The 27,373-nt window shown below is 40.3% G+C and overlaps 1 protein-coding gene across 11 annotated transcripts in view; it reads right to left on the reverse strand.

Annotated features, from left to right (window-relative positions):
• ptprdb (protein tyrosine phosphatase receptor type Db) overlaps positions 1 to 27,373 on the reverse strand; it is a 151,874-nt gene that overhangs the window by 20,085 nt on the left and 104,416 nt on the right. For 2 of the 11 annotated variants that reach the window (XM_069697402.1, XM_069697403.1), the window contains exons 9-34: positions 25,057 to 25,245; positions 23,787 to 23,795; positions 20,805 to 20,822; positions 18,964 to 19,074; positions 17,893 to 17,904; positions 17,122 to 17,391; positions 16,094 to 16,203; positions 15,355 to 15,552; positions 14,885 to 15,010; positions 14,595 to 14,742; positions 14,245 to 14,393; positions 13,941 to 14,085; positions 12,714 to 13,016; positions 11,281 to 11,474; positions 10,062 to 10,088; positions 9,374 to 9,491; positions 8,492 to 9,079; positions 7,979 to 8,073; positions 7,068 to 7,324; positions 4,903 to 4,996; positions 3,828 to 4,052; positions 3,575 to 3,735; positions 2,341 to 2,352; positions 1,599 to 1,711; positions 1,462 to 1,503; positions 760 to 857 (exon numbers count right to left, since the gene is read on the reverse strand). In XM_069697402.1, coding sequence (XP_069553503.1) covers positions 760 to 857; positions 1,462 to 1,503; positions 1,599 to 1,711; positions 2,341 to 2,352; positions 3,575 to 3,735; positions 3,828 to 4,052; positions 4,903 to 4,996; positions 7,068 to 7,324; positions 7,979 to 8,073; positions 8,492 to 9,079; positions 9,374 to 9,491; positions 10,062 to 10,088; positions 11,281 to 11,474; positions 12,714 to 13,016; positions 13,941 to 14,085; positions 14,245 to 14,393; positions 14,595 to 14,742; positions 14,885 to 15,010; positions 15,355 to 15,552; positions 16,094 to 16,203; positions 17,122 to 17,391; positions 17,893 to 17,904; positions 18,964 to 19,074; positions 20,805 to 20,822; positions 23,787 to 23,795; positions 25,057 to 25,245 — 3,812 coding nt within the window. The remainder of the gene's footprint in view (positions 1 to 759; positions 858 to 1,461; positions 1,504 to 1,598; positions 1,712 to 2,340; positions 2,353 to 3,574; positions 3,736 to 3,827; positions 4,053 to 4,902; positions 4,997 to 7,067; positions 7,325 to 7,978; positions 8,074 to 8,491; positions 9,080 to 9,373; positions 9,492 to 10,061; positions 10,089 to 11,280; positions 11,475 to 12,713; positions 13,017 to 13,940; positions 14,086 to 14,244; positions 14,394 to 14,594; positions 14,743 to 14,884; positions 15,011 to 15,354; positions 15,553 to 16,093; positions 16,204 to 17,121; positions 17,392 to 17,892; positions 17,905 to 18,963; positions 19,075 to 20,804; positions 20,823 to 23,786; positions 23,796 to 25,056; positions 25,246 to 27,373) is intronic. The other 9 variants (XM_069697405.1, XM_069697404.1, XM_069697412.1 and 6 more) reach the window with 7 other exon arrangements.

Raw genomic sequence — 27,373 nt, forward strand, 5'->3', positions numbered from 1 at the left:
GTATGTATATCTGTCACACACAATTTGTCTCTCTCTTGTGGGGGCCAATTAGAGCCTCGTGTCTCTTTCTTAACCCAGAGGCCTTAGGTCTAAACAGTTTTTTTTTTTTACAGGGAAAAGAAAACAGTTTTACTCCTTTAACAGCTCTCTGTGGAGCTCATTGTAATGCTAGTGCAATTTACTACACAGCCTGCATGTTGGAAAATATTTCTACTGATGTATTGTATTTTATCGAGTGCCACAGTTCAGCACACCAAGTTCAGGCACATTGTTATCTCCAAGTAGATGCTTTTTTGGTCTCCACATTAAATGTGCTGCAAGTTGAAGGAAATTAATCAAGAAGCGCCTTTTTTTTTTGGGCAGAGAACATTTGCTTCTTGTATCTCTTGGTGAGTCTGCTCTCTGTGCCTGCCTCTTTATTTCTATCTGCTCTTCCTCCACCAGAGCGTAGAAATGAGAGCTTGATAACCATCTGCCTGTAAGCAAACTCTCTTTGAGCTTGCAATTAAATTTTTTTTCTCTTCTATTTGTGTAGATAACAACAAGACAGTAGAGAAGGAAATGTGCTTTATCTTGTATCGTTCAATGAAGACGAATCAAAATGCAGCTTAACTTTGGAGTCTATGTGAGGCTACATCTACAGTGAAATTGAAACTGAGCGAAAAATGACAAGTCCAACATAAATACGTGTGACTGCATCAAAACCGGATGAATTTCCCGAGTTAGAGATTTTCAGGGACAGATAATCAGCATTCCTACCTCGTACTCTTGAGAGAACTTGAGATTGTCGTTTGCCTTGAGGCGCTCAATGTGATCTGCCAGCTCAGAGATGGGGACAGGCGGGTGACTTGCCATGCCTGCCGAGCACACACAGAAAAAGAGGCCGTTTTGATACACGTTCAACTGAAGTGTTTTGGAGGGAAATGTTAGGAGTTAGGATTCTCAAAGGACATGTTGTTTAGTGTTCTGTCCATGGTCAGTGGAGGAAGCAAATGGAAGTGTTTTTTTTTTGTTAAGTGACCATTTTCTCTCCAGGCAGACAGAAAAAACAATGTGCGTGTTCAGAAAGTTACTGAGGCACAATAACATGTCCTCAGAGTATATGCACACTGCTGGTGAAGATTAAAAAAAAGACTATGACACAGGCAGTTAAAAAATTTAGCATGATTTTTTTTTTTAAAAGATGTATTCAAAAGGCATTTGATGAAATGTTGTCAAGTCAAGCAGCTTCATCCTATATGGGATGGAAGGTTAGTTAGCATGAATATGGGAGAAGAGAAGAGAAGAGAAGAGAAGAGAAGAGAAGAGAAGAGAAGAGAAGAGAAGAGAAGAGAAGAGAAGAGAAGAGAAGAGAAGAGAAGAGAAGAGAAGAGAAGAGAGAGAAAGAGAGAAAGAAAGAAAGAAAGCCAAGAGGGGCAATAATGGCAGCAGAGAGCAAAAGATCTATGGTTGACAACTAACTTGACAAACGTCGATAACCGCGGTACACTGATACACGGTAGGCTGAAAAGGGAAACAACACCACGGTTAAGCTCATTGATACTACTACTGACATACATACATAGTGGTTTTCCTGTATGTATTTGTCTCCAATCTACCTGGAGTCTGGAAGTTGATTCTGCGCAGCTCCACAGGATCGGTGGGATGGTGGGAGGACATGGCTTTGCTGCAGGGAAAACTGCCCTTCCTTCCCTCAGCCTCGGCCCTTTTCCTGGAAAAACAACACACAGTTTACACACAACCTGATGCACTGTTAAATACCTTGGATGAAAATGAATGTGGGAAATATTTGGGACAAACTAAAGCCCCACTCCTAATTTTGGGGTTTGTGCTGAAATAAATGGACCAGAGTAATGCGAGTAATAAACGTCTGAGAGAACTGCTCCTGGAACATTTCCAGGATTAGCTGTAATTCTCAGGTCATTTCTGTTGGTTGGCTGCTGGTTTAGTGTTGCAGCATTTTATATGTTAATGACCGGCTCATTGTCGGGAATGATGGTGGGTGTCTGCTTTGTGACTCCCAGGTGTTAAAAGTGACATCTATTATCCCATTTTACACATTCATGGCATCTTTTAGTTAAACTCACTGACATGAACAAACCCATGCGATGCAGCTGCAATTGCTTTTCTGCCAACTATATTTATTAAGTGCACTGGATAACTTGAACTTGTTGACTTGTTCAATTTGTCCAGAACACTTTCGGTCAATATCATCAAAGAAGCATTAACATAATCCGGACTTTATTGCGTTCTATTTTCTAAAGCATTTTGTGCAGAGGCTTTTCTACAAAAATGTCCCTGTAGGACAGAAGAAATGGTAAATAGGTAGTGTTTGTTTACCTGTCAGGTTTGCTGGATCCAAACAGGGAGACAAGCAGATAAAAGGACAGACAAGGATGAATAACATTAGTGTCCAATGAAACAACATCCGGGAGTGAAGCAATGCTGAGCTCATCATTTGCTTCCTCTCATCTAAACTAATCCGTTTATTACGATGATAGATATGCAAAATAGTACCTCCTGTAGACACAAAGATGAGCAGCGGATGCAAATCAAAATATAAAAACTTTTTCACTCAACTCTGCATAAACATGATCACCCAGCACCTTTGAGCTGTGACATCCAGCTACATAATAACGTACTAGAAACATGGCCCAAAGAGCATTTTAGCAGCAAGCGAGCCATTAATGGCTGGAGGTCACCGAGGGTAAGACTCCAGGGTTTATGAACATCAGATTATCACCATCAAAGGTTCACAATTTAAGGTATGCCACATCAGTCACAGCAATTATTCATGTGCATTTACAAGACTGTAGCCAAAAGACCAGATGATTATCATGAATAATGCTAATAGGTGATAATGTTATCTTCCCATATGTATTTTCTAAAATTGTTCCCTGTATGGGTTTAAATACAGATTACAGAAATAAAAACACATTTCTATGAGAACCTTGGAGCTAAACTCGGGTATGATTAGCATAATAGACAAGCAGACTGGGATGATAATTGTGCACCCTGAAGAAGTCCAGGAGTGCACGTCCTGTATGCTCCATAAACAGTGAAACACTTAATAAACCAAGTGGCTGAAACTTCAGACTTTTTTTTTGTGGATTTAGTTAGAAGTATCAACTATTTTCCTTCCAAAAAAATAGTCCAGATAACTAATGTGAAGAATCAGAACCTGTGTTTACCTGTCTGAGAGGTACCTTAATTTGTTTTCTGTTCATGACCTTGAAGTGGCAAAGATGGTTTGAGAACTGCTGCTTAAGATAAGCCAGTAAACCATAGGCTAGTAATATTATATGGAATTTACTACACTGACTAAAAATATTTTGAGTTGAGCACACAGGGAAGTGTAAAGTCAAAATGGTAATGAAAATAAATAAATCCCTGTAGAGTTTCTGTTGCCTTTTTGTGAAAACTTAAACCTTTCTTTTATTCTCCAAAGCTCTAAATCTTTCACCCTGTCTTTTTTTTTTTTTTTTTTTTTTTACTTTTCCCTACTTTCTCTCACTAATCAAATGCTTTATTGAACTCTTGTCACTTCTCTCGGCCCCCATCATGCAGTCCTTACCTCTTAAAGAGGAGAATGGCAATGACGATGCACACGATGAAGATCACAGCCAACACAGGCCCCACCACCCACAACAGCCCCTCCTCCTCGTCCACAATCGGCTGGGGATCCACATCCGACGAGGTGACGGGGTCAGAATAAGGGCTTGTGGCGTACATGGTCTGCAGATATCCATGGTTTTATGCATTTCAGCATATATATCAGACAAACCTTTAGTAAAATGGTTTAACTGTGTGGGTGTGTTTGTACTCACATTCTCCGAGAGGTCTAGTAGCGCGAGCACAAAGAAAACGTACTCTTGTCCGTTCTGCAGTGGACGGTTGCGGAAGTCGCCATAGTTTCTGCCATCACCGAGCGTGAACTCCAGGGGGAGGGTCTTAAAGTGAGCTGTGACGTAGGCCCTGGGATCCGATTGGCCAGCCTGTCTGCGGATGCGAAGGGCACGGCTGATACTGGTCCTGTTGATCTCTTTGAGGAGCTGACGGGAAAGATAACAGAGAGTGAGTCGGGAGGGTGACATGAAGGAGAGGAAAAGGGAAACCAAGGCGGAGAAAACAAAGACGGACTTAAAAGAGTTTTAAAAACAACATTACAAATTATATATATTTTTAATATATCAATTAATAGTTTTTCACCTGATATAAAGTAACTCAAGTTCAAACAAAACGCATCATCAGTGCAATTCAGCAATGGAATGTCTCAGTAAATCTCATTTAGTCATCTTTCTGTAACTGTGCTATTATTTCCCTAAAATAACTCCAATCGCTTTAATATTTGGAGACTGTTTTCCTGAGTGTTTTTTAAAAAAAATGGAAAATGAGGACAGTTTGACAATTTTATCTCACACAAAAACCCTCATCAGTAAAGGAACAATGGGCTGTATAGAACATTATCACCTCGGCACAAATGTCTTCATCAACTGAATTGCTGCCGCATTTCTCCATTGAGACAGAGGGCACCATAAAAACTCAATTGAAACTAATCTGACACACATGAATGTGCTTTCAGAACAGCGTAATGAGGTCTTTGGGAAAAGGCAGGAAGTGGAATTAGATATGAAATGGCATGTGAAAGTATTTGGATTGAACAAGCAATGGATGACTAAGTCATCTACCTTCACATAATAAGATACAAACAGTCTAATGTAACAGCGAACAAAAAAAACAACAACTTCCAAATGTTTACATGTCTTTTAATACCTTCTCTGTATTGTATTCACCCTGCTCATCATTCCCCTTAACATCAGTACTACCTTATACAGTAGCTCTTTATTATGACCATTATTTAGCTACCTATTTGTGTCCTCTCCTGTCGGCTGCGTGTCTCACCTCATCCAGGTTCATCTGGTCCGGCTCCTCCCAGGGATTCAGGAACTTCCCTCCTCTCTGCTTCTTCAGCGGCACCACCACCACATAGTAACCTCTGAAAAACACAGCATGCACTGGGGTCAGGCCTGAGGACATAGCTATTAACCAGACACTTCATAACATCTCAGTCTCTGGAGATCCCTCAGTGCCTTCATATTCAAAGGAATACTTCAACATTGTGGGTAATATGCTTCTTGGATAGATGAGAAGACTGAAATTACTTTCAAGACTGTATGGTGGATAAGAAACTACAAACAGTAGTAGGTTCAGACAGCTTTACTTTTTTGTAACCTTCTTATGTTGTAGATTTAATTTGACAAATTTATTGAAAATCAAAAGTGGAAATTGTAAGTATTCAGACTCTCTTGCAGTGGCACTCCAAATTTTGGTCAGGTGTATCTTATTTGATTTAATTATACTTGAGATGTATCTAGAAAATGACTGGAGTGCACCAGTGGCCGAACTGAACTGATTGGACAATCTAATGCGTGTCAAGACAAAAACAAGTCCAGTCCAAAGAACTCTCTGAAGACCGCTATGATAAAATTGTGGCAAGTCACGGACCAGGACAGGGATATAAAACCGCTTTGAAGTGGAATAAATTGAAAACTATGAGGACTCAGTTGGTCATTCAGCTGAATACAGAGTAGATGGAGTCTTGACCAGGAGGTGATGAAGAATCCTCAGCAGAGATGAAAGAACCTGCAGGGAGGCACAACAGCATCCAATGATTCAGGTCTTTGTGGTCAAGTAGCTAGACATAAGCCACTCTTGAGCAAAAGACACATGACATCCTGCTTTGAGTTTGTCAAACAGCATTCCAAGAACTCTTGACAGGACAAGAAAAGAGATTTGCTGATCTGATGAGACAAAAACTTTCTTCTTTTGTCAGAGCCTTAAGCAGTACCTACGTCTGACTAACACCAGGCACTGCTCATCACCTAATACCATCCCTACAGCTAAGCATGGCGGTGACAGCATCATGCAGCAGTGACGAAGTACAAGTGTGAGAAACTTGAAGCTTTATTCACCTAGAAAGGGGCTGCAACAGAGCACGGAATTAACTCATGACTTTTGTAAATGAGAGATTTCAGTTTTTGAGTTTTAATAAATTTGACATTTGTCATTGAGTATAGATTTACAGGCAAAAACTTTAATTTCACCCATTCAAAATTAAATCTACAACACAGATAGTTTTCGGTATTGATCATTTCATCAAACTCATGGCAGAGAAATGAATGAACCTATTTTTCAAAAAGTCAAGCTATTCCCTTAAAGCTCTACTAGAGAGAATTACCCAGTATTGTATCATTAAAACATTACACTGCTGCACTAGCTGCTGCTGTGAGGTAACAGTGTAAATCTAAACAGTGTGGCTTCTGCAGGGGAAACCAGGTCCATGTCTGAAGCCACGCATGAGAACCGAAACAATAATATCACTGGAGTAGGGAATTTTTCTGAAACAGTCAGACCATAATAGTAACCACCAAGTAATAAGGCCAAAGACAGCAAAATAATCCATGTCTCCTCAGTGGATGACTCACATCAGCGCTCCATGCTTACCTGCTCAAAATTTTAAAAAAACATCTTGTACAGTACAGCTGATGACAGTTGGTGTTACCATTAAGGCATCTAAGCCAGGATAAACCCTTACATGTGTAAACACTTAAAGAGCAAAATGTTGTTTGTGGGGAAAAAAACAGTCCAAAACACTTCTGATGTGACGGAGACAGACTACGGGAAAATGGCTGTGAGAGCATGCGAGTAGCAGTGGAGTGATTCACCCTGTGCTTTAACCATGCAAGACTGCTTTTACTGGGTATCTATATTTGGTCCTGTTTACAAACAGCAGATGAAATGATCAGCTTTGTGCTCTCATTTGGCCTGTGTTTGGAGTTGTCAGACTTGCTTTGCTGCCAACTCAGAGAAATCCCTCCTGACAGACCAATACAGGAAAAGTGGCGGAAGGAGGAACTAATGAAATTACCTCACAGGGTCCATAGAACAATTAATCTGACATCGTAATTGGGGCAAATTCTCCACGGGTTGCTATTTAAAATCTTCACATCCCATCATTATCATGAGCTACTCTCTGAGACTGTTCACATTCATTGAATCATCACTACCTGACTTTAGCTGTGGTCTGCACAGTGGGGAGCTGTACAGTCACCATGCCGTCTGCGATGGTCTTCCCCACAACAGTGGGTTTGGTTTTCAGAATGTCTGGAGCAGTAGTGGCAGTGACGCGGTGCTGCAGGCCTCCAGCGCTGTTGGCCCGGTTGGTGAGCAAAAAGGAGTACTGAGTGTCCGGCTCCAGGCCAGTTATCAGCTTCTGAGTCTGCTTGCCGTCCACTTCCACAGACTGACCCTTCCCATACAGGATCTGGAAACACAATACAGATGCATTTGGGAATCTAAACATGGAGCCGAATTTTGCCTTGAATTCAGTTGATTACATTAAAAGCGGAGCCTGTTTTATTTAATTATTATTCCTTCTTTATCTATATTGTTAACATTTTGGGAAATTGGAAGCATTAAGTATGCATGCTTCACTATTAGTAGTTTCCTTGTAATGTTCCAATAAAAAACACAGACAAAGCAGAAAACCAAGTTGGTATATGGAGCAAAGTTTTTATATGATTTCAAATATGAATGTTTATTTGCAATGGACATCAAAGATAAGGATATCCTTAGACATAGTAATTCACGCTGAAAGTGAAAATGTGCATGAAATGCTCCGATGGCAGGTGAGCACCTTGCATGGCAGCTTAGCCGTCATTGTTGCGTGAGTGTGTGAATGAGAGGCAAAAATGATTAAGCGCTTTGTCGACCGCTGAGATAAAGAGGCGTTATGTAAGTTATGAAAATCAAGCTTTATAGTTAATGAATGGCTGAAAATAATATAATAAATTACAATTAATCTGCCATGTGAGCCATTGCAGAACATTGTTTCCCCCCTTTTTAATTTTTTTTTTTTTATCCCAGGCCTTTATGTAGGACGTGCGTTTTAGGGTTCATACAATAGAAATCTACTTACAGTGAACGGCTGGGATGGGTTCTTGTCTCGGATCTCCCAGGACAGCAGAATAGAGTTCTTCATGGCTGCCTTTACTCTGAAGTTGGTGGCAAAAACTAAGGCACAAAAGAAGAAAAAATACAACAAAGAAACCAAAAACATGAATAGGATCTCCCAGTCTCAGTTATTCTCTCTACTGAAGCAAACATAGTGGCCTTACCTGTGTATCACTCTCTAGCACCAGTCTCAAACTAGCTATTTGCTCTGATACACACAGTTAGCGTGACTGGACAGGGATACTCGCCCAAGACCCAAGACTCTTACCTTGCTTTGGGAAAGGGATGTTGGGTCTAAGGCTACATGACAAGACAACGAGAAAGGACACTTAGGATGCTGTCACCAGATGTTTTGTGTTCGTGTCTGTGTGAATGTGGGCCTTTGATGGCACGATGTAGGCTCAAATGTGCTGTCAGGGAGTGTGTCTTGCATCCTGAGCAATGAAGATGGGTTTTTAGGATATGAGTGTGGTCCTACCTTGGTCCAGCCGCTGCGTCCTGAACTGGACACCAGGGCTGTACGGTCCAGGACCGACAGCTGTGAATGCACACACCCTGACATCATACACAGTATCGGCTGTCAGACCCTCCAGCAAAACACTCGACTTTGGAGAGGGCACCACAACCTCTGAGGCATTTCCTCTACTGTTTATATCCTTGTACAGCACTGAGTACTTCAGAATTTTCCCATTTTGCTCAATTAATGGGACTGACTTCCACGTCAGCCAGAGCGAGACGGCCGAGGCATCCTCTGAGATAATATTTTCAGGGTATCCACTCGGGGCATCTTCTGGAGTTGTCACCTCTTTTACAGCCTCCTCTCCGTAGCCCATTTTGTTACGGGCAGAGAGTCTGAACATATAGTTAGCTCCCTTATGGATATCCTGGGCAACGTAGCGGTTTTCTTTGGTGGGAAACTCCACCACTGTGAAAGGAAGGACGTCGACACGGCCGAAAGTGAGACGATAACCCAGGAGCGGGGTCGGCTGGTTGGGAGGTGGATACCACTGAAGCAGAGCAGTACCTGAATCAGTGGCACTCACCATCAGTTTGGGTTTCTCAGGCACTAGAGAGAGGAAAACAGGAAGAGAGGGAGATAATTAGAGGATAATTACAAAGCAAATTATTTCATAACCTCAAGCAAAATTGCAAAATATGATTAATATGGCACCATATAAGTGGCTTCTTAGAGACACAGCAAGGTGTGACAGAGTGAAATATAACCAATTCAATGTTTTAATGGCCTCTATTGATCATTAGCGATGCCAAAGTCTCAAAGATCATTAACATTTATGTGTGTTGCTTGTGCATTTTTTAGCTGTGTCTGTCTGTATGTTTGGGTCTGTGTAGACACACTTACATGGAAGGGCGGTGCACACAGAAACCGGTTTGCTGCGAGCACCATCGCCCTTGGCAGTGTAAGCCCCAACTGACACAGAGTAGGCAGTGTCTGCCTTCAGGTCTCCAAGCACCACCTCCTGCAGAACAACACAAAGCATTGTCAGCTATAAAAGACAACAACTTTTTCTTGCCCTCAGGACAATGAGCAGTTTAGCACATTAATAAAGAGGTCAGAGTGGCCAACACAAGACAAAAAGGCACAGCATCAGAGACCAAGCTGTGATTTTGGTCTGACAGTGTACCAGTCTAGACGGTGATTCAGCTCACTTGTACACAAATAATACTTTTCTCAGGCCCTACAAAAACACTTTGCCGTTATTTTTCCACTTGGGAAATGTGTTGGGGACATCCTTTTAGATTATCTCAACAAAAACACGACATTCTAAACAACTTTATAAAATTAGAAGAGCTCAAAATGTTCCTTCTCATCACAAAATAACATTTAAACACACAGACGTTCAAAACTCGTTTAGTTTTGTCTCCATCTAAACACGAAACACAATATTGTCTTCACGTCTCGGTCTGTCAATAAATCATAGAAATAATGACAATATTTGGGCAAATGACTCCTACTATCAGCTTTATCTGTGTTTTTTCTTTTAGAATTCTCCCTGTAGTCCAATATGCTTAAAGAAATGTTTACTCACATATTCAGCTGAGTCACCATATTCCCACTGAACGATGGCGCAGTATAAAGAGGGGAAAATGAGAGAAAGACAGTGTTTAATATTTGAAATATGATCTAGAAGACTTTTACGTCTTACTAAAGTCAAACTTTAGCAAGGCCCAAATTCACTTCCATACAATTATTAAGAAGGTTGGAATTAACATCAAATAATGGACACATGGGGTTAGATATAATGTAGGCCCATTATTTATTCTGGACAGAGTTAATAATACATTAAATAATAAAAAAACAACAACCCTGTTTTAGCTTGATCATATATTCAATCAATTAAACACCAAACAATTAAGTATGTATTTAAAGGAATAGTTAACAATTAGAAAAATGTGTTTATCTGCAATGTTGCCAAGAGTTATGCTGCGTCCAACACAATCATGTGAAAGGGAAAGATCCCCATGTTTTCAACGAAACAAAATGGAGGGACACACATTTCTTTATATCTTTAAAGTATGTCAAACTACCCAGCAAGAAAATTGTTTGCTAAAAACACCATTAATGGCTGCTATACAAGGGTGTAATGTAATGCTGTGTGACGGTTGTTTTACGACAGAACTGAATGTCTGAGTGTTAAAAAAGCTGTGCTTGTTCAAAACAGTGTCATACTTATTAAATTCCAGTGTTTAATTTCTTTCAACAAAGGATTTCGGTGGAAATGAGACATCTATGTTTGCTTGCTTTGGCCGGCAATTTCACACTGGCTGCTGACTTTAGCTTCACAGATATGAGACTGATGAAAGTTACAATGATTCTCATTTACTGTAACTTTCACCAAATGTAGACCTATTCCTTTAAATATTTCATGTTAAATTATGGAAGGGTTCTGCTCTCTAATGTATTACAGAAAAAGTCCATTCTCATTTTCAGGGTGTCAAATAATGCCGTTTTGTCAAAGCTGTTGGCATCTGAGAGATACGCACCAGATGTCCTTTTGCGTCGTGACCATGATCTTTTTTAAAACCTAACAAGTAGTTTTGGTGCCTCAACCTAAGGCGCCTTGTGGGTGTGTATGAGACACCAAAAGACTGTGACTAGATGGCAATATTTGATGCCTTGGGATGAGAACGGGTAGAGAAAGTTGACAGTAACATTACAGTATAATATAAATATTGCTTAGGCTTTCATAAATCAGTTCCTGACACAGTTCATTTGATTAGAAGCTGGGGAGAGTATGTTAGTGTTACCTGTGAGTCCTCTATGAGGATGTCTTTGATGAAGGGCTGACCCTGAGGTTCTCCGTAGTTCATCCTCACATAATGGACTTGGTAGCCTCGGACCTGACCGTGCTGCTGTTTGGGTGCCGGTGCTCGCCATTTCACCCTAATGGCCGAGGCGTTCACAGTTTCTGCGCCCACCCCTCTTGGAGGACCGCTTGGAACTAAAAATGCATTTTGGAATACAGGTCATGGGTCATAGATGATGGGCACTCAAACCTCTCAAGTAAAGGTCTTCACCTTAGTGAACCTTTCATCTAACAAAAAAATAATTGGTTTCGGGGCAGATTAAAAAAAAAAAAAAAAAAAAAATAGCCACAAGCAGAAAAAAAGTGAAAATACAACCCTCCAAAAAGTCTAAAACTGCTCTGATGTCTGGGAAAAAAGTCAAAAAAGTAAAAAAAAAATGAGAGTGCTTGAGGAAAAACATGGAGGAAAAAAGAAGTGGAGGAGAAGAAGCAAATGTAGAAAAAGATAAGAATGGCAGATAGAAAAGGATTTGTTGCCAGAGGCAGATCAACAGTGGCAGACAGTCAAAGAGAAAATACTGTTATCAAGAAAAACCTCTCTCGTGCTGCCAAGAACTACACTTCTACCAAAAAGAAAACAAAATAATACAAAAAGGCAGAAAACCTCCAGCCACCTCTTGCTATCTGTCTGACCCAAGTAAAAAAAGCACTTTAGGCAATGCCAGTCAGAAACATTTCTCAGTGGAGACACTGGGAGGAAGGAATATTAAGCATGAGTATCAAAAGTATGACAAAATATTCAAAATTACCTAGCATAAGATACACAAAATAAAGTTAGCTAGAAGATATCCCAAAAAAAGTTAAACGAGTTAAAGGATTGAGAAGAATTTGAAACTGCAGATGGCCAGTAAGAAAAGCCAAGGTGAGGAAAGAACCATGTACAGCTACAGCCAAAGGGATTGTCTTGTTTTTGTTAGTGAAGAATATTGTTATCTTTAAACAAGAAAAGCTCAATCACCCTTTTTCCCCAAAAGAGGGGATTTTAGAAGAAAGGGGAAGGTGCCGGTTAAAATAAGAGGATAAAAATGGCAGCAGGAGAAAAAAGGGGGCTGCTGTTGACAAGAAAAAGCAGTGGTGAGGGAGAAGAAGGAGAAGATTTTCAGATGTTGGAGGTTTGTGGTGTTTATGAAGGCATAAAGGAGAGGTTTTCAAAACTGGAGTGTCTGACATTGGTTCTTAAATGGATCATCCATTTACACTGCAGCTCAAGGACAGACAAAATGCCTTTAGTGGCCAGTGGAACAAGCTTGCTGTTAGTTTAGGGTGCTTTGAGCTCATTTAACACTATGTTAGTGAGTTAGAGGTAGCCATTGTTAGTGTGGCAGACCATCCTAAGAGATGGCATGTTTTTTTTTTTTTTTTTTGGGCACATACCATCTTCCTCGGTGCGGATAAGCAGCTGTAAACTTTCTGGTCCGTCCCCAGCTTCCGTTTGCGCGCGCACTGTTATGCCATACTCGGTCCATTTCTCTAGGTTTTCCAGGAGATAGGGAGAACTTTCCGGAGGAATTCCATCAATTCTTTTAGACGTTTTGTTGCCTTCGGTAGTGGAGTACTGGATGGTGTATCCCGTAATGATGCCATTCTGAAACTCCAGAGGAGGTGGAGCCCAACTTACCAGGATGCTGGTAGAACTGGGACTGGTACATGTGATGTCCTGGGGAGGTGCTGAAGGAACTGATTGCCCCGGAAGCACAGTCAGGGGTTGTTTGGGTAAATGTTATTTTGGTTGTGTGTGCAAGTTGTTATTGGTGGGTGAGGAAGTGTAGTTTGCCGTGAAGGAATGGGGATGAAATTGAGCAGACGAGAGACAGAGAACAAAAGACAAAGAAACATAAAATGAAAACAAAACACAGGAGAACAGAAGCTCTTTCGAAAAATGACCCTGCGACTAGAAATCAAGATGGCTGAACAAAGATACTGAATGATGGGTGTCAACTTCTGTTTGGTCGAAATGTTTGATTAATGACAACGAGTGAATGACTTAAATGACGCAAAAGAAATGCGACACAAAAAACACTGACTAGAGCTTAAATACACAAACATACCTGCCCATAACTTACTTGTCCTTACAGCCTACCCAAGCCTCTGTGATCCATGTTGGACTTCTCATGTCTATCTGCAAACCTTTGGCTTCTTACCTTGTTTTTACTGTAACTCTTACAGACCTCAGATTGGTAGTCAACAAGTGTTGTTGCTGTCAATCATCAATTAATTGTTTGTTACTATACTTGTAAAGACAATGTCTAATCCTGGAAATCATTAATAAATTACTTATATATTTGTTGAAATATCAATTCTGAGGTCAGCTAATGTCTGGATTCACGTTGGCCTTTTTTTTTGACAATGCAGCAATGCAAAAAGCCTTTTATCAGAATCTTTAGTAAACAAATTGAAGAAATTCAGATGCGTGTTTGTGGTTCAGCACCTACGTGAATTCAAATATTTGCATTGTCAAAACTGAAAGCCTTTGTCACTCTCTTTAAAACACGCACACACACACACACACACACACACACACACACACACACACACACACACACACACACACACACACACACACACACACACACACACTGCAGTGTGTGCGAGTAGACCTACGTGTCTGTGGTGTGTCAATGGACACTTCGTTGGTATACGCGCCGATTCCATTTTTGCTCTTAGCAGCTAGCTGGAAGGAGTAGGTGGAGAAGGGCTTCAGGTTCTTCAGCAGGTAGGAGATGGTAGGCTCAAAGCTCACTTTCTTCTGCAGGAACACCAAGACAAAAGTTCATTTTTGATATTTAGATTCAGTTCATCTCCTTTCTGCCAACCCAGGCTTCCATTCGTACATCCAATTTTCAATCTTTTATCATCTATTCAACCAACCATTAAATCCTAAGTCCCTCCATCTCTCCATGCTTACCTCCTCTGTGTCATCTGCCCGTCGGTAAACCAGCTCATATCCTGTGATGTGGTTGTCTGGGCCGCCCTGAGCTGTGGGGGCCACCCAGGATAATAAGATGCTGGTCTCAGACTTGGCTTCACCCTTAAATTCTGAAGGTTGGGATGGAACTGCAGAGTTAAGGAGGAACAGGATTAGTCAAAGTGAAGTAAGACTGCTGTAATCTGATTTTTGTAAATTTGCTTGTAATTTTGTTCAGGATTATAAGTACATTTATTTTTTAGCATTGCATAGTATCTTTATATGCACGGTAATACATATACGAAACAAACAAACCAACAAAAAACCTCTGCATGCTTCCCTTATTTTACCTCCAGTCTTGGCTATAATCTGCAGGTCCTGGGACAAGGGTCCATCTCCTACAGAGGTGAAGGCCAGCACTCTGATGTAATAAGTCTTATTGGGAGTCAAATCCTGGATGGTGATGAAGTTGGCACTGCGCACCATCTGCTTCTCCCACTGCACAACACAATGCATGAAGGCAAGTAGACACAAAGATGCACAGTCATGTATTACACACCTAGACAACACAAGTAATCATGTGTTCGGAATAAAAAGCAAGAACAACATTTAGCGAAACCATTCACGTAGAGATGCAAACCTGGTTGACTGGCAGCGTGTTGTCAGAGGTGTAGTACACTCTGTAACCGACAACCTGTCCATTGGGTTCCTCTGGCTCATCCCAGTGGATCATTGCAGTTGTGGCGCTCAGCATCCGACCTATGACCTGCAGAGAGACAGAAGAAGTTTAGCAACACTGTGCTGGGTTAAAATGATAGGTATTTTTACTGCAGCAAGTTTTGTTCAAGAAAGTTGGTTGGGAACTGAAAGAAAATAGAGATTTGTGTTTGCAAATTACGCACTGAAGAAAAGACTTACCTAAAAACAGTGTTATGTCAGTCAGAATAGCCAGCAGCAAATCATTTTGTGTAACAGGCAAGCTTCAAATGAGGACTACTTAATGCAACTTTTTTTTGTTTCAAGCATAATTAAAATTGTATATTTGAAAACCACATTTATATCCCCCTAAAGACATCTTACAGCTTTGCCACATCAGGGCATCATCCTGACCTGTCGAGGAGGTGAGGAGGGGGCCTGCTCAGCTGTGCGAGCCTCCACCACTTCACTGGAGGGACCCTGGCCAATGGTGTTGACAGCTGCCACCCGAAAATCATAGTGGGAGTAAGGGCTGAGGCCCCCCACGCTGTAGCGCGTTGTGGCAATGCCATCAATCTCTTTATACGGGTCCTCTGAGCCTCTGGCACGATGCTACAGGAAGCAAGAGACAAAGCAGGAAGGGAGAAGAAACACGTGCTGATTTAAAGATGCATTAGCAGAACTATCTATAGCTCTATCTGTATAAATATACACAAAGAAATTGTGTTACACCATGCCCTTTGTTGCCTAAATCTAGATTTATGCTAAAACTTAGAGTGAAAAACTGAGACACAACATGTCTGATGTAGGTGTCCTGCTTTTTCTGCATGGATGATTTAGTCCCTACTGTTTAAGCAGCTTCATTCTCACATTTTAATTCACTACTCCTTGTGGGCAGAGAGTGCTCACAAGACACCAGATTTCATTTGAGCAATTTGGCAAAGTTTATTGCTGTCAGGAGAGACATGAGGCTCTTTTCTTTTACAGCCCCACTTAGAGATTGAGGCTGTTATTAACAGTTTATGTTCATATGAAAATCTAGCGCTTTAGCCATCTTAAGTTCAGTGTCTCAGAAACTTGTGTAATACTGTGTGGTAGGTAGTGTGTGGCTGAGTAAAAAAAAAAAAAAAAAGAGCTTATGTGTCTGTCACACCTGTATGATATAGTAGGAGACAGGTTCAGGGTTTCCAGAATCCCATGTGAGTGTGATGCTTGTCGCAGTTCTCTCCGTCACCACAGGGGTGCCAGGAGCCTTTGGAAGAGCTGAGCGGGGGGCAAAAAACAGCAAAAACTCATCCACTATCCCTTTAGATTTTTAAAAGAAAGAAAAAATAAAAATCACAGTTTGGAACTTCAACTTCATTTTGAGTGAAAAAGCTGAAAACAATTAGGTGATGCAACCAGCTGAGTATCAGAAAAATACCACGACCATAATCTCCACAACAATTAAAAGTACTGGGAAAAAAATGATGGACAAAATTAGCTCGACAATTGGACAACACAAATCCAGTTATCCTTCACTTCAAAGAGATTTCTAACTTTCTACATATTTAATTCAAATTAAAAGATGCAAATATTGACAAACTAAACTTCAGTGAGAGAAAAATTATTCTGTTCCTCGTGTCAACGGTATAAAGTGGAGACCTTTTTCTCCAAGATTGCCAATGGAGAGACCTAAAGAAAAATGTCCAACGTAAACCACTGCAAAATACCAACAATCCTTCCTTTCCTGACATTGCAAGATAAGTTGTGTATTTCAATACATTGTGAAAAATGTAATTTTCTTTGTATCTGCTTTTGCTTTTAGGTTTTATTAGTGACTACATGTCCTATTCCATATTGCAGAGCACTACTTTTTTCAGACTTTTTTTTTTTTACTGGACCTTCCTCTGTTTACTCAAATGTTTATTAAAAAAAAACAAAAAAAAAACAGAACTCATGAACTGTTTTAAATCTTACTTTTCATTTCTTTTGTAATGGAAAGTTTCTTTTTAGTATCCTGCATACCTACTGCATATTCACAGAGAGAAGGCACTGTGGTTATGTCCTTGTAAAAAAACATACAAAACTCTTTTGGATGAAGTCATAACCAAAGTCTCACTTGAGTAAAGGTCGAACCTCCACATCCTCTCTGGTTCATATTCTTTCCTCTGTTCACCTATAAACCTCCTCAGAACCCACCTTTTACAATAATCTGTGCCACCGCCTCAATCACGCCGAGCGTTGACATGGCGACGCAGGTGTAATTGTTAGACTGCCGTACGTCAGTCAGTTCCAGGACATTGCGGCCAATGGGCATGTCATCCTCGGGCGTCAGGTCTTCTGCTCCCAGCATCCACTTCACGTATGGCATGGGCGAGCCTACCGCCACACAGGTGATGTTGACGTTCCCCCCTGGCATGATCTCGCTGTCGGCAGGGGGAATGGAGAAGCGTGGGGGAACCCGACGCACTGGACCAGATAGCAATGAAGGCAGGAAGGCAAAAGAGAGATGATTAGAAATTCATCATTGTGCAGAACAAACAGGGTTTATACACTGTAGAACGATTGTTTTTTTTGTTGCATCGTGACATCTGAGATGAAGTTTTATGGCATTCAAATTAGACCGCAAGTATTCAGAGAGTCTGGTACATCACCACAAGGGTGCATGTGATATCCAGATGTTTTATTAATGCTGTTTTTAGGTGCGCTACATTAAATATTTTATGAACTGAGACACAAAAGACACAAAAGATACACACAAAAAAAAAAAAAATCACAGCAAACACAGAAGCATTCACAGGGAAAACAGTATACAATTTATTTCAAAGGAGTGATGTGTGCAGGCAAGTTTAAACCTTCAGTACCACACATAAAACAGCCACACACACAAACACTAGTGGCAGTTTAATGGAAGAAAAGAAAATACTCGGGAGAGACTCAAAAGAGCCACACAGTTGTTACTGTACCAACCTTCTCGCAGCTCTGCAGTGGGAGGTAGGACAAAGCACAGGAGGAGGAGGAGGAAGAGGAGAGTAAAGAAAGGAAAACAGAAAAATATCAGAGAAGAGACAAGGAGAGAAAACAAGTTAGACAAAGGAGCATGGCAAGGTGACATCAGACAGAGGAAAAGCCAAAAAGAACAAGGATGAAAGTGAAAGCAAGAAATGAGGAGAGGAACGAAAAAAAAAACAAAGGCCATAGATGGCCTGATGTTGGTAAAAGCCTTCCTGTTTAAGAAAGCCTGTACCGCCAGCTGTCTCCATAGACTGCCTGTCAAACAATCACTGAGCAACGCTGTGAGATTGTACTGGCCCTGCAAGCACTGTTAGACGCACATCACTGACTCTGCGCTGTTTGTGTGTGCATGTGTTTTACACATATATATTTATATATATATTTAGTGTATGACATAGATGTGTGTGCATGTGTTCGTTTCGGATCCCCGGGAGCTATGTTGGAGTCAGAAAACCATGCTACACTGTTTAAAGCTTCATTTTTTTGGGGCGGGCAGACAACAGAGCAAAAGGCCCCGGGAATAAAAATGTCTCCAAGATTCAAACATTTGGTGGGTATTCGTGTAAGTGTGTGTGTATGTGTCTAGGGAGCAGAGAGGAAGATGACGCCTGAGGAAGTAAGATGCGTGTCAGATTTGGGGGAGAAACACAAGTCTTAACCAGACGATGATTTGGTTTTTCTCAGAGGTCTAAAGGCTAAGAAGGGAGGGCAGAGAGATTAACGGCTCAAGTGAAACATTCAGTCCAGCCTTAACTTGATGTAAATAACTGTCTTTTTTTTAAACTGTTCTGTTTTACAATCCTACAGTTGAAAAAATATATAAAATACAGCAGCTTATTAGCATCACATTAAACCAATATATTACATATATTTCTAACAGATGCCTGTGTATAGGGAAAAAAAAACTTATGTCAACTGTGTCTAATAGATGTTTCAAACTGCACATTCATATTCATGCTATTCTTAAATCAAAGTATTCTAATTGGACTCTGGTTCTCCCAGTTTGTTTTTTAACCCCCATCTTACCTCGGACATAAAGGTTAGCTGGGGTGGAATAGCGTGTCCCATCGCTGTTGGTGGCGACACACTCATACTTCCCCTGGTCTGACTCCTCACTCATCTCTATCTGCAGGGCACCTGTATGGATGGAGGGATGGAGAGAAAGAGCAGAAGATAGAGAGAGGGGAGCGAGATACACAGAAAGATAGAGAGGAAGAAAGAGCATTCACACAGAAGTGGAAGACATCAGATAATCAGGTATAGTACATCAATACATTAACACATAAATGGTAAAAACTGTAGAAAGGATAAATGAGTCTGAGAAAGGTTTTCAGCTAAAACAAGCTGAACTCTGTATGAGGAGCACAGTGAGCTAAATCTTTATAGCCACATTAACAAGTTTCTACCACTGTCAGCAAGAATCTGCCCAAAACAAGGGTCAGCTTCCTGATTTAGAAATGAGAAGAAAAGAAAGAAAAAAAAAAAGGTATTGATATAAGGCCTACAAAAACAGAGAATGTAGTCTTCATGCAAGGCAGAAATAAATAAACCAAGCAGCCAAAATATGGAGTAATCCACTCACAAATACAGTATTTTGAAAAAAAAAAAAAATCTTTGCTGAAAATTGAGATGCAGTTATAGTCAAGAGCAAATCATGGTTCATTTTCAAGGATAAAACGTGACAAAGATATTGCCATGGCAATAAGATATCCCAAAACCTTTCGGATCCACCAATGGGATCAGGAGTGTGATATCAATTAAAAACACCCAATAAAGGAGGTAAAGACATCAACCGACCTCCATCGAGGCCAACAGATCAAAAAAAAAAAAGGAACGACATACGCAAAAGCCTTGGGAAGGGACCGATGCTTTCTCGTTCCCTGAAAATAGAAAAACGGTCAAAAAAAGTCAACCAGAGGTTCTTCAGAGATGGGGTGGGAAGGCAAAAAAGCGCCCATAAAAACTTTATCAAAAAAGTGGTTGTTTGGGGCTTTTTATCGGTAATGAGAGAGAAAAGAGAAAATAATGGTAAAAAACCATGAAGGAATGTGTGGTGTGTGTGTGTGTGTGTGTGTGTGTGAGAGTGAGTGTGCAGCTTTGAGTATCTATGTGTGTGTGTGTGTGTGTGTGTGTGTGTGTGAGCATACTAATGTTTGCAAGTGTGTGTCTGAGTCTTTGCCATCTGGACGTTTCAGGCTGAGCGAATAACAGCTGGGAGGGAAAACAAAACTGGGACATTTGATTGGGCAAATATAGACAAGGTAGAAGGAAAAGCCGGGTCAGGCTTAGGCCAAGACCCACAAAAAAAAAAAGAAGAAAAAAGTAAAGAAAATCAGGTCACAAATTTTTTTTAAAGTAACAAACAGACTGAGGTAGAAGTCAAATATGCTTCATCACCTCAAACTAAGCAACAAAGGAATAAACCCAAGTTGTAAACACATCATGCTTTAGATTGGAAACAAAAGTAGATGTAACAAGTTAAATGAGGTTAAACAGATGGATACAAAAGAGAGGTCACAACATGGCGAGGAAAGAAGCAATGGATTTCTGTGTTATAGAGTGAACGCTGAGGCTGAGATGGAAAAATAAAAGGATGAGGAGAGGATGAAAGATGAGAAGAGGGGAGGTGATAGTCATAATATCATGAATTGCTTGCTCAACTCCAATTCTTCCTCTTGCACCTACTGCAGATCTGAAGCAGCTGGATGAGTGTCACCAATATGGCAGATTCTTGAGAGTCTTTTGGACTAAACCCCATATTGGTTAACCCACCCAGCGCTACTGTTCAGATCTGTGGGACAAGTAGGAACCAGGGGTTGAAAAGGAATCAGGCCACTGTGTCATGTTGGTCCTCCCAGCAGTCTTACCTCGTATGGGCGTGCCACCTGATTGGGCAATGAATGCACGAGATTAGAGAAGGAGAAGAAGAAGAAAATGTTAGTACCACAGAAGTAGAAGGGGGTAAAGGGAGAGAGGTACTGGGGCAGGGGAGGTAACTTGGACAGGAGACGAATCAAATTAGCGAGAGAGACTCAAAATATAGATCCTTAAGAGAGTGAGAGGAATAAGAGGCATAAAAGAAAAAGACAGAGTAATAAATAAAGACAGAATAAGCCTGAGAAGAGAAAAACAGGTCCTAGATAGAGTGACAGTCAGTGACAGAGCTACCAGGAGATGGGTTATTGATTGGACTTCATTGACTTGCAGCAGGGGCAGATGTGGCTGTAGGAGTAGGGTTGTGTCTGCTCTGCACTCATGTGGGTCTCTAAGAGGTGGCCCGGTGGTCTCTAAGTACATTAACTGCCCCGAGACCTTAACTGCTATTTTCCTCCACATGGATTGAAACCAGGTCTTATCCTGCCAGTTGCACAGTGTGCACATATATTAATATTAATATTATTATATTTATTCTTAGAGACAAAATCCACTCTTCAATACTTGTAAAAAAGTAGCATTGTCCAACATTGTGTTTACATAGATTTATATTGTTGTGCGTTTCTTAATCTCCCTCAATAATGGCAAAATTTAGACAATGTGACACCATCCAAGTACAAGACCTGCACCTGCTATTTCTGGTTCATGCACTGTAGGTGCAAGAGCGCGAAGTGCAAACAGGCAGGCTGCAGCTGAATATAAATCAAAGCTTGTCGTGAATAATAAACTCACTCTCAGCCAGTCATATCACAGAACTCATCGCTCTGAAACAGCTGTGCCAATTATAGTGATGCATGACTACAACAGCTGAAAAAAATGGCAGGATGATTCTCCAAGAAATCTTATTATTGTCTGGATTGTGTGGAACGGCACATCCCGTACACATAACCCATCAAATCTGCAGCCAAAGGCAGATGGTGTTGGTTTTTATTTAACTTGTCCAATAATATTAGAAACAAACAATAATTTTTGGGGGAATAAAGACATTTATGTGCCTGCGTCAATCTGAGCTATTTCAGTTTTGTTTCTACTGTACTTAAATGGTCATGTCATGCTACTTAAAGTGATGCAGCATTTGGATGGTAACGCCTTTCCAGAGTAAAACATGAAATGCTACTTTGACTAAAAAGAACATTTGAAAAGACAGCAGGAGCTGTAATATTTACTGACACATGCAGACTGCTTTATTAACATTCCCGCCCCAAGCACAATTTAATGACGATTTAAACACATTGACTGGCTGGGAAGCGGTTGATTTAAATGTTTTATTTACATTTTTAGCATTATTCTGCCATTACTCTGCATTTTCTCAGCATATAAAATTTGCTCTTGTTGATAAAATTACAACAATGGTTATGATACAACTATTCAGAACAAAGTCTGAAACTACAAAATCTTCCACTAAATATCAACAACTCACTTTTATATGAATGAACCTTCCACCTGTGCAACGCAGGCTATACCACACAACTGGGCAAAGTGAATATTAATGATGGGAAATTATCAAATTGTTGGAGTAGTGGAGTACTGGTTGTTGTGTCACCGCGGAAATAGAGCCCATTATGACAAAGTACTTTCAGTAGGGCTTGAACCGAGTCTGACAGCCCAAAAATGATAAGATAAAATATCTTAAACATCAACAGTAAATGTCAAGCTGATGTCTCAGCCCCTTGGAATCAAAGCGCAACAGGGAATTTTTGTGAACTCAACATTTAAAGCAAACATCAAAACTTCAAACTGAGAGAAGTCCACTGTTAAAGACATGTTGGTCTAAACAATACAGAACATTATGCAGCCACAAGAAATGTAGTGTTCATTAAGAGGGGTGTTGGGCTGCAAAATATAGCTCTGTAATCACAATTTCTTTAATTTTTTTTTTCAATTAACGCTTAAAATGATGATGGCATTTGAAAATGACAAGATAATACAATAAAACACAAGTAAAACAAAAGCTAAAGCCACCTTCCACTTTTGTCGTGTTTTAATCTCCAATTTGATTATAAAAATGGCAACAACATAAATTTTACTCTTCAGTTTCCACTTGATTCCTGTATCCCAGGCATGCTGTCTAAATGGAGTAAATCTGAAGTGATTGAAGCAAAGAAAAGTGGAAATTACAGCACTTAACTGCAAAATTTGAAAATATCCATGACAAAAGATTTATATTTTAAGAGTAATGAAGAGTGGATTTGTTATTTATAAATCCTTGCTAAGCTTTATTACGCTGATATTAAAAACTAAACATCTATGACCAAAGTGCTACTTCCTGACTGTAGCAACCAGGTTTAGTATACATATTACACTATACAGTCAACGTCTGGAAGTCTGAAACCTGGTCGCCATTGATTTCCTTCCTCCGGCTCCACCAGAGGAATTCCTAACAGCTATCTAGAGCTGATGGTTGATGGCTTATTGACTGGTAACTCTATACAGCAGAGTGGAGAGAGTAAGTGGGTGAGTGAATGATAAAGTGAGTGAGGGAAAGAATAATTGAATAAGTGAAGGGGTGGAAAAGTAAATAGGTGAGTGTGAGGAGAAAGTTATTATTCTTTGGGTGTGGAAAAGCTGCAGGTGCACAGGTGAGGGTGAGGCCAGCTACCTCTAGGGTGACAGATATATGTGAGCATGTCTGCATGTGTGTATGCATGTTCATGTGTGTGTATATCCTGTCTGTAGCATCTATCTGTAACCAATGTATAGGTGGCTGCGGAGACAAATGTGTTGTATTGCTGTGTGTGTCTAGATCTGTGCCTCTTATTGTGTGTGTGACTGTTAGTAAAATGCATGCCATGCATTTTAATAACACGGCAATATTTGTAAAGGTGAGCAGTAACAGCAACAGTAGCAACATTAGTGAACAGTATTTAGAAAAAAGTGGGCAGTGAGGGTGTGGGCCTCGGAACAGAAGCACTTACCAAAGGACTCTGTGGTTAAAAAGATAAGAGAAAAGAAACAGCATAGACATTGCATTACAATCGGACCATTGGTTACACAGAGGAGTTGACTTAGTAGATAAACCTTGAAAAAGTACTGGAACTCCAAAAAAAAAAAAAAAAAAAAAAAAAATTATAGATATTGATTATCTACACAGAACTGTGAACTTAAAAAAAATAAATCATAAAACATGTTTGTTTTTTATAATCATTAAATAAGATAAATGAGGCTAATATAGCAAATATTTGACATTTTATAACAATTTTTGTAAATAATTTAAAAGTACTTGTAAAATAAAGGTCAAAAAGGGATCCTGAGCAGAGCATTAAGGGTTGAGCCATTTAATGATAATAATAAAAAAACAGGGACACAAACAAAGAGGTTGTTATCGATAAAGAAGCCAGAGAGTTGGGTGTCCAATCACAAGAAAAGGGTTTTTTGGGTCCAGAGTTGCTCCCTGGAAGCAGCAGGAGGACTGAGGAGGGAGGGGACTTGGCTGAGATATGTTGGGATTTTACACACTACTGTGGCTATCAAAAACAACTGTTTGAAAGCTTGCATGGTTTTTCCAAATAATTTGTCTTGTATTTGACAAATTCCGTATATCCTCAAATCACATGGATACAATTTCTGGGAGTCAATTTTCACATCCACACAAGAAACACTTTCCAAGATATTAAGTAAAACAAAATGTTATTTGTTTAGTCACAGCAGTGAGGTATGTTAGAGAGGCCCTTCCTTCAGCGCATGCCACCATCACCTGGTTTCACCTTGTAAATCTTGCCAGAAGAGTAATTTGTTTGTTGAGACATGAAGCATGCTGATGCTTGTCAGAAACATTTTATAAGGTTTTTAGTGAGGGAAGAATTAAACCGTTCGTGATGGTGATTTGCACAGGAAGTCCTCAGAGAGTTTGGAGAAAAAGTTGGGAGTTCACTTTGAAAGGCCTTGAAGAGTTAAGAAGGATTTTCAACCGTACACAGTCAACTCATACAACGGCAGCAGCAGCAGAGAGGCAGCTGAAAGTACAGCCAGAAACCACGGCAGGAGGAGTGTAGAAGAGCAACAAGAAAAGGGGGGAACGGGGGCCAGAAATACAAAAACTGTAGGGAAAGAAAATAAAACAGTGGGATAAAAGGGGAAATTGAGAGGGGAATAAAAGCAAAGTAGGAGGGAAAAAAACCTGGAGGAGGAAACAAAAACTGGGATCGAAGGGAAGGTAACGAATGGAGGGATAAAAGCATTGGTTACCTGAGCGGAGCTGCTTGATTCGCCCGTTGTTATTGGATGTGTTCACTGGCAGGAAGTCCTTGAACCAGGTAATTTCTGGGTCAGGGTTGCCACTAGCAGCACAGAGCATGGTGGCAGTCCGAGATCGCTCCACCACTTTCAGCTGGGGACCCATGTCAATGGTGGGAAACCCCGAGGGAAGCTGGTCCTCTGGAAAGATCAAATACACTAGTCAAATCTTCAACCTGGTCGGACAGAGCGGCCGTGCAACTGTCTTATCACATATACTTCCACAGCAGTATGACCTCCATCTACACCACCAGCTGTACCAAATGTATTCATTAAATGGGTTTAAAATGGGACATTTGTTGGCTCTATCCGGTATAAAAATATATATATATATATATATTTCATTTGAGATCTAGCGATGCCAGAATTGTCAATGTTTATGCTTTGTGCCTTCTTTCAATGGGTTTGGTCAAGTACCATTTATAGAGAGAAAGCTGTGAAGTAGAACAATTTATCCAGCACGTTTGGCTTTTTATTTTGACTTCTCTGCACATTTTGGGTCCCAGGTCTTACAGCTGACTCTGATTGGTGGGAAGCATGTGATTATCAAATACATTAAAGCTGGTTATTGTTAGTATTAAATATATTAAATGTGAGCTCTATATAGATTTGTAGTCCTATTTGTGTGGCTCTTTTCCATCTAAAGACAAATGCAGAAGCACACCCTGTCGGTCACATCTCTGTAGGAATTAGTAAACACTCCCTTCCACATGTTCACAGAAAGCGTTGTAGCTTGAAACGTCAGACTGGTTTTTACATTAAAACATATAATATATATAAACATATATGGCAAAACTAGCTACGTCACTTTTGTTTTCAGTTTTTTAGCTACCATTTCTTCACATCATCAGTGTTGGATTAAGTCGTTAAAAATTAATTTGGACAGAATTTTCATTAATTTTTGGACAATTTTACTCAATAAAAAGTTAGGATATTCCAGTGAACCAGCCCTGCCTAATTAGTATAAATCTACTATTGAGATTGTCGGGCAATGAGTTCAATAGGCTCGACACAGAGTTAAAGATTTAACAGACTAAACAAAATGATGCAATTACACAAATAGGCAGAAACATTTTTTTTTTCCTTTTTCAAATTAATATGTGGTTACCTCTGGTAAAATTGAATACTTTTTTATGTTGAAGACAACCTTAGATAAAAGCCTTGGTGGAGCTAATGTAATATCATTGTAAATGTGGATAGCTTGTTCTTATTTTTTTTTCTTATTTGGGTTTCTGATTTGCAGCCAGGCTTCTTGGAGAGCCTGGCTAGCTGTTTCCCGCTAGGCTTTCCACCTGCTGACCGCTTGTGAGTGGTATCGATTATCTCAAACTATTATGTCAAATTAGTCTGTTTCTGAAATATGCATTTCAGTCAAAAGCCCTGGCACAGTGGACAGCCTATGTTCAATATACAACGTAGGAGATAACATGATGCATGAAACCTGACGGATGTGACACCAAGCAGAAGTTAGGAGTCCCGTCTCAAAGGCTTTAAAAGGCAAGCTAGCAGGAAAAATGCAACAGTCAAATTTAAATTAAATTTAAGTAAAAATTTGTTTCGCATTAGCCTCGAGACCTGAGGCGAGACTTTTGAAGAATCCAGTTGAGAGGTCAAATAAGTAACATTTCATTTGACCTGACGAACTCACTAAGGCTTTAGGCTTTTCCAACAGAAATCAAGTGTGATCAGATACGCTCTATTCTGTTGGGAATCAGTCGCAGCTGAGCTACACTTTTTTGTAGCTCTATCTATTGCACACAGCCCTCTGTGGAAGTTCACTCTGTGCATAAAATCAAATAGGCGCATCCAATATCCATATCCACTGGGACTTGCACCCTTTTTGGGATGGCAAATCAAATGTGAATTTATAGACATCGGAGGCAATTAAATCGAACACGGAGAGTCATTCCACTGTGATAGAGGAAATCAAAGGCAGTGGGCCAACTTCATTCAACTGAAGAGGGAGATTTAAGAGGAGACAGGGGACAATGCTTTGAGTAGGTAGGGGATCAAAGAAGACTGAACTCAGTCAAACCCAAAAGACACTTTATCCACTCCGGGAATCTAATAGCTGCAGAGCAAATCAGTTTAAAAAAACAAATCCTCAACTTTGTGCAAGGCTGCACTTTGAAACTGCGACGTAAAATGTCAGATTCATGAGTCATCCATAATAAAGTAGATAAAGACAGACATGGTGAAAAAAAAGTCAGATGAGCAAGGAGCGTGTGTTCCTGCATGTGTTTGCGCTGTATTTGATCTAGAAGGCAGT

The sequence above is a fragment of the Brachyistius frenatus genome, unplaced genomic scaffold (assembly GCF_029030835.1).
Source record: "Brachyistius frenatus isolate BFR_SWC_R1_liver_20210118 unplaced genomic scaffold, ASM2903083v1 Contig_23, whole genome shotgun sequence".
Taxonomy (NCBI): domain Eukaryota; kingdom Metazoa; phylum Chordata; class Actinopteri; family Embiotocidae; genus Brachyistius; species Brachyistius frenatus.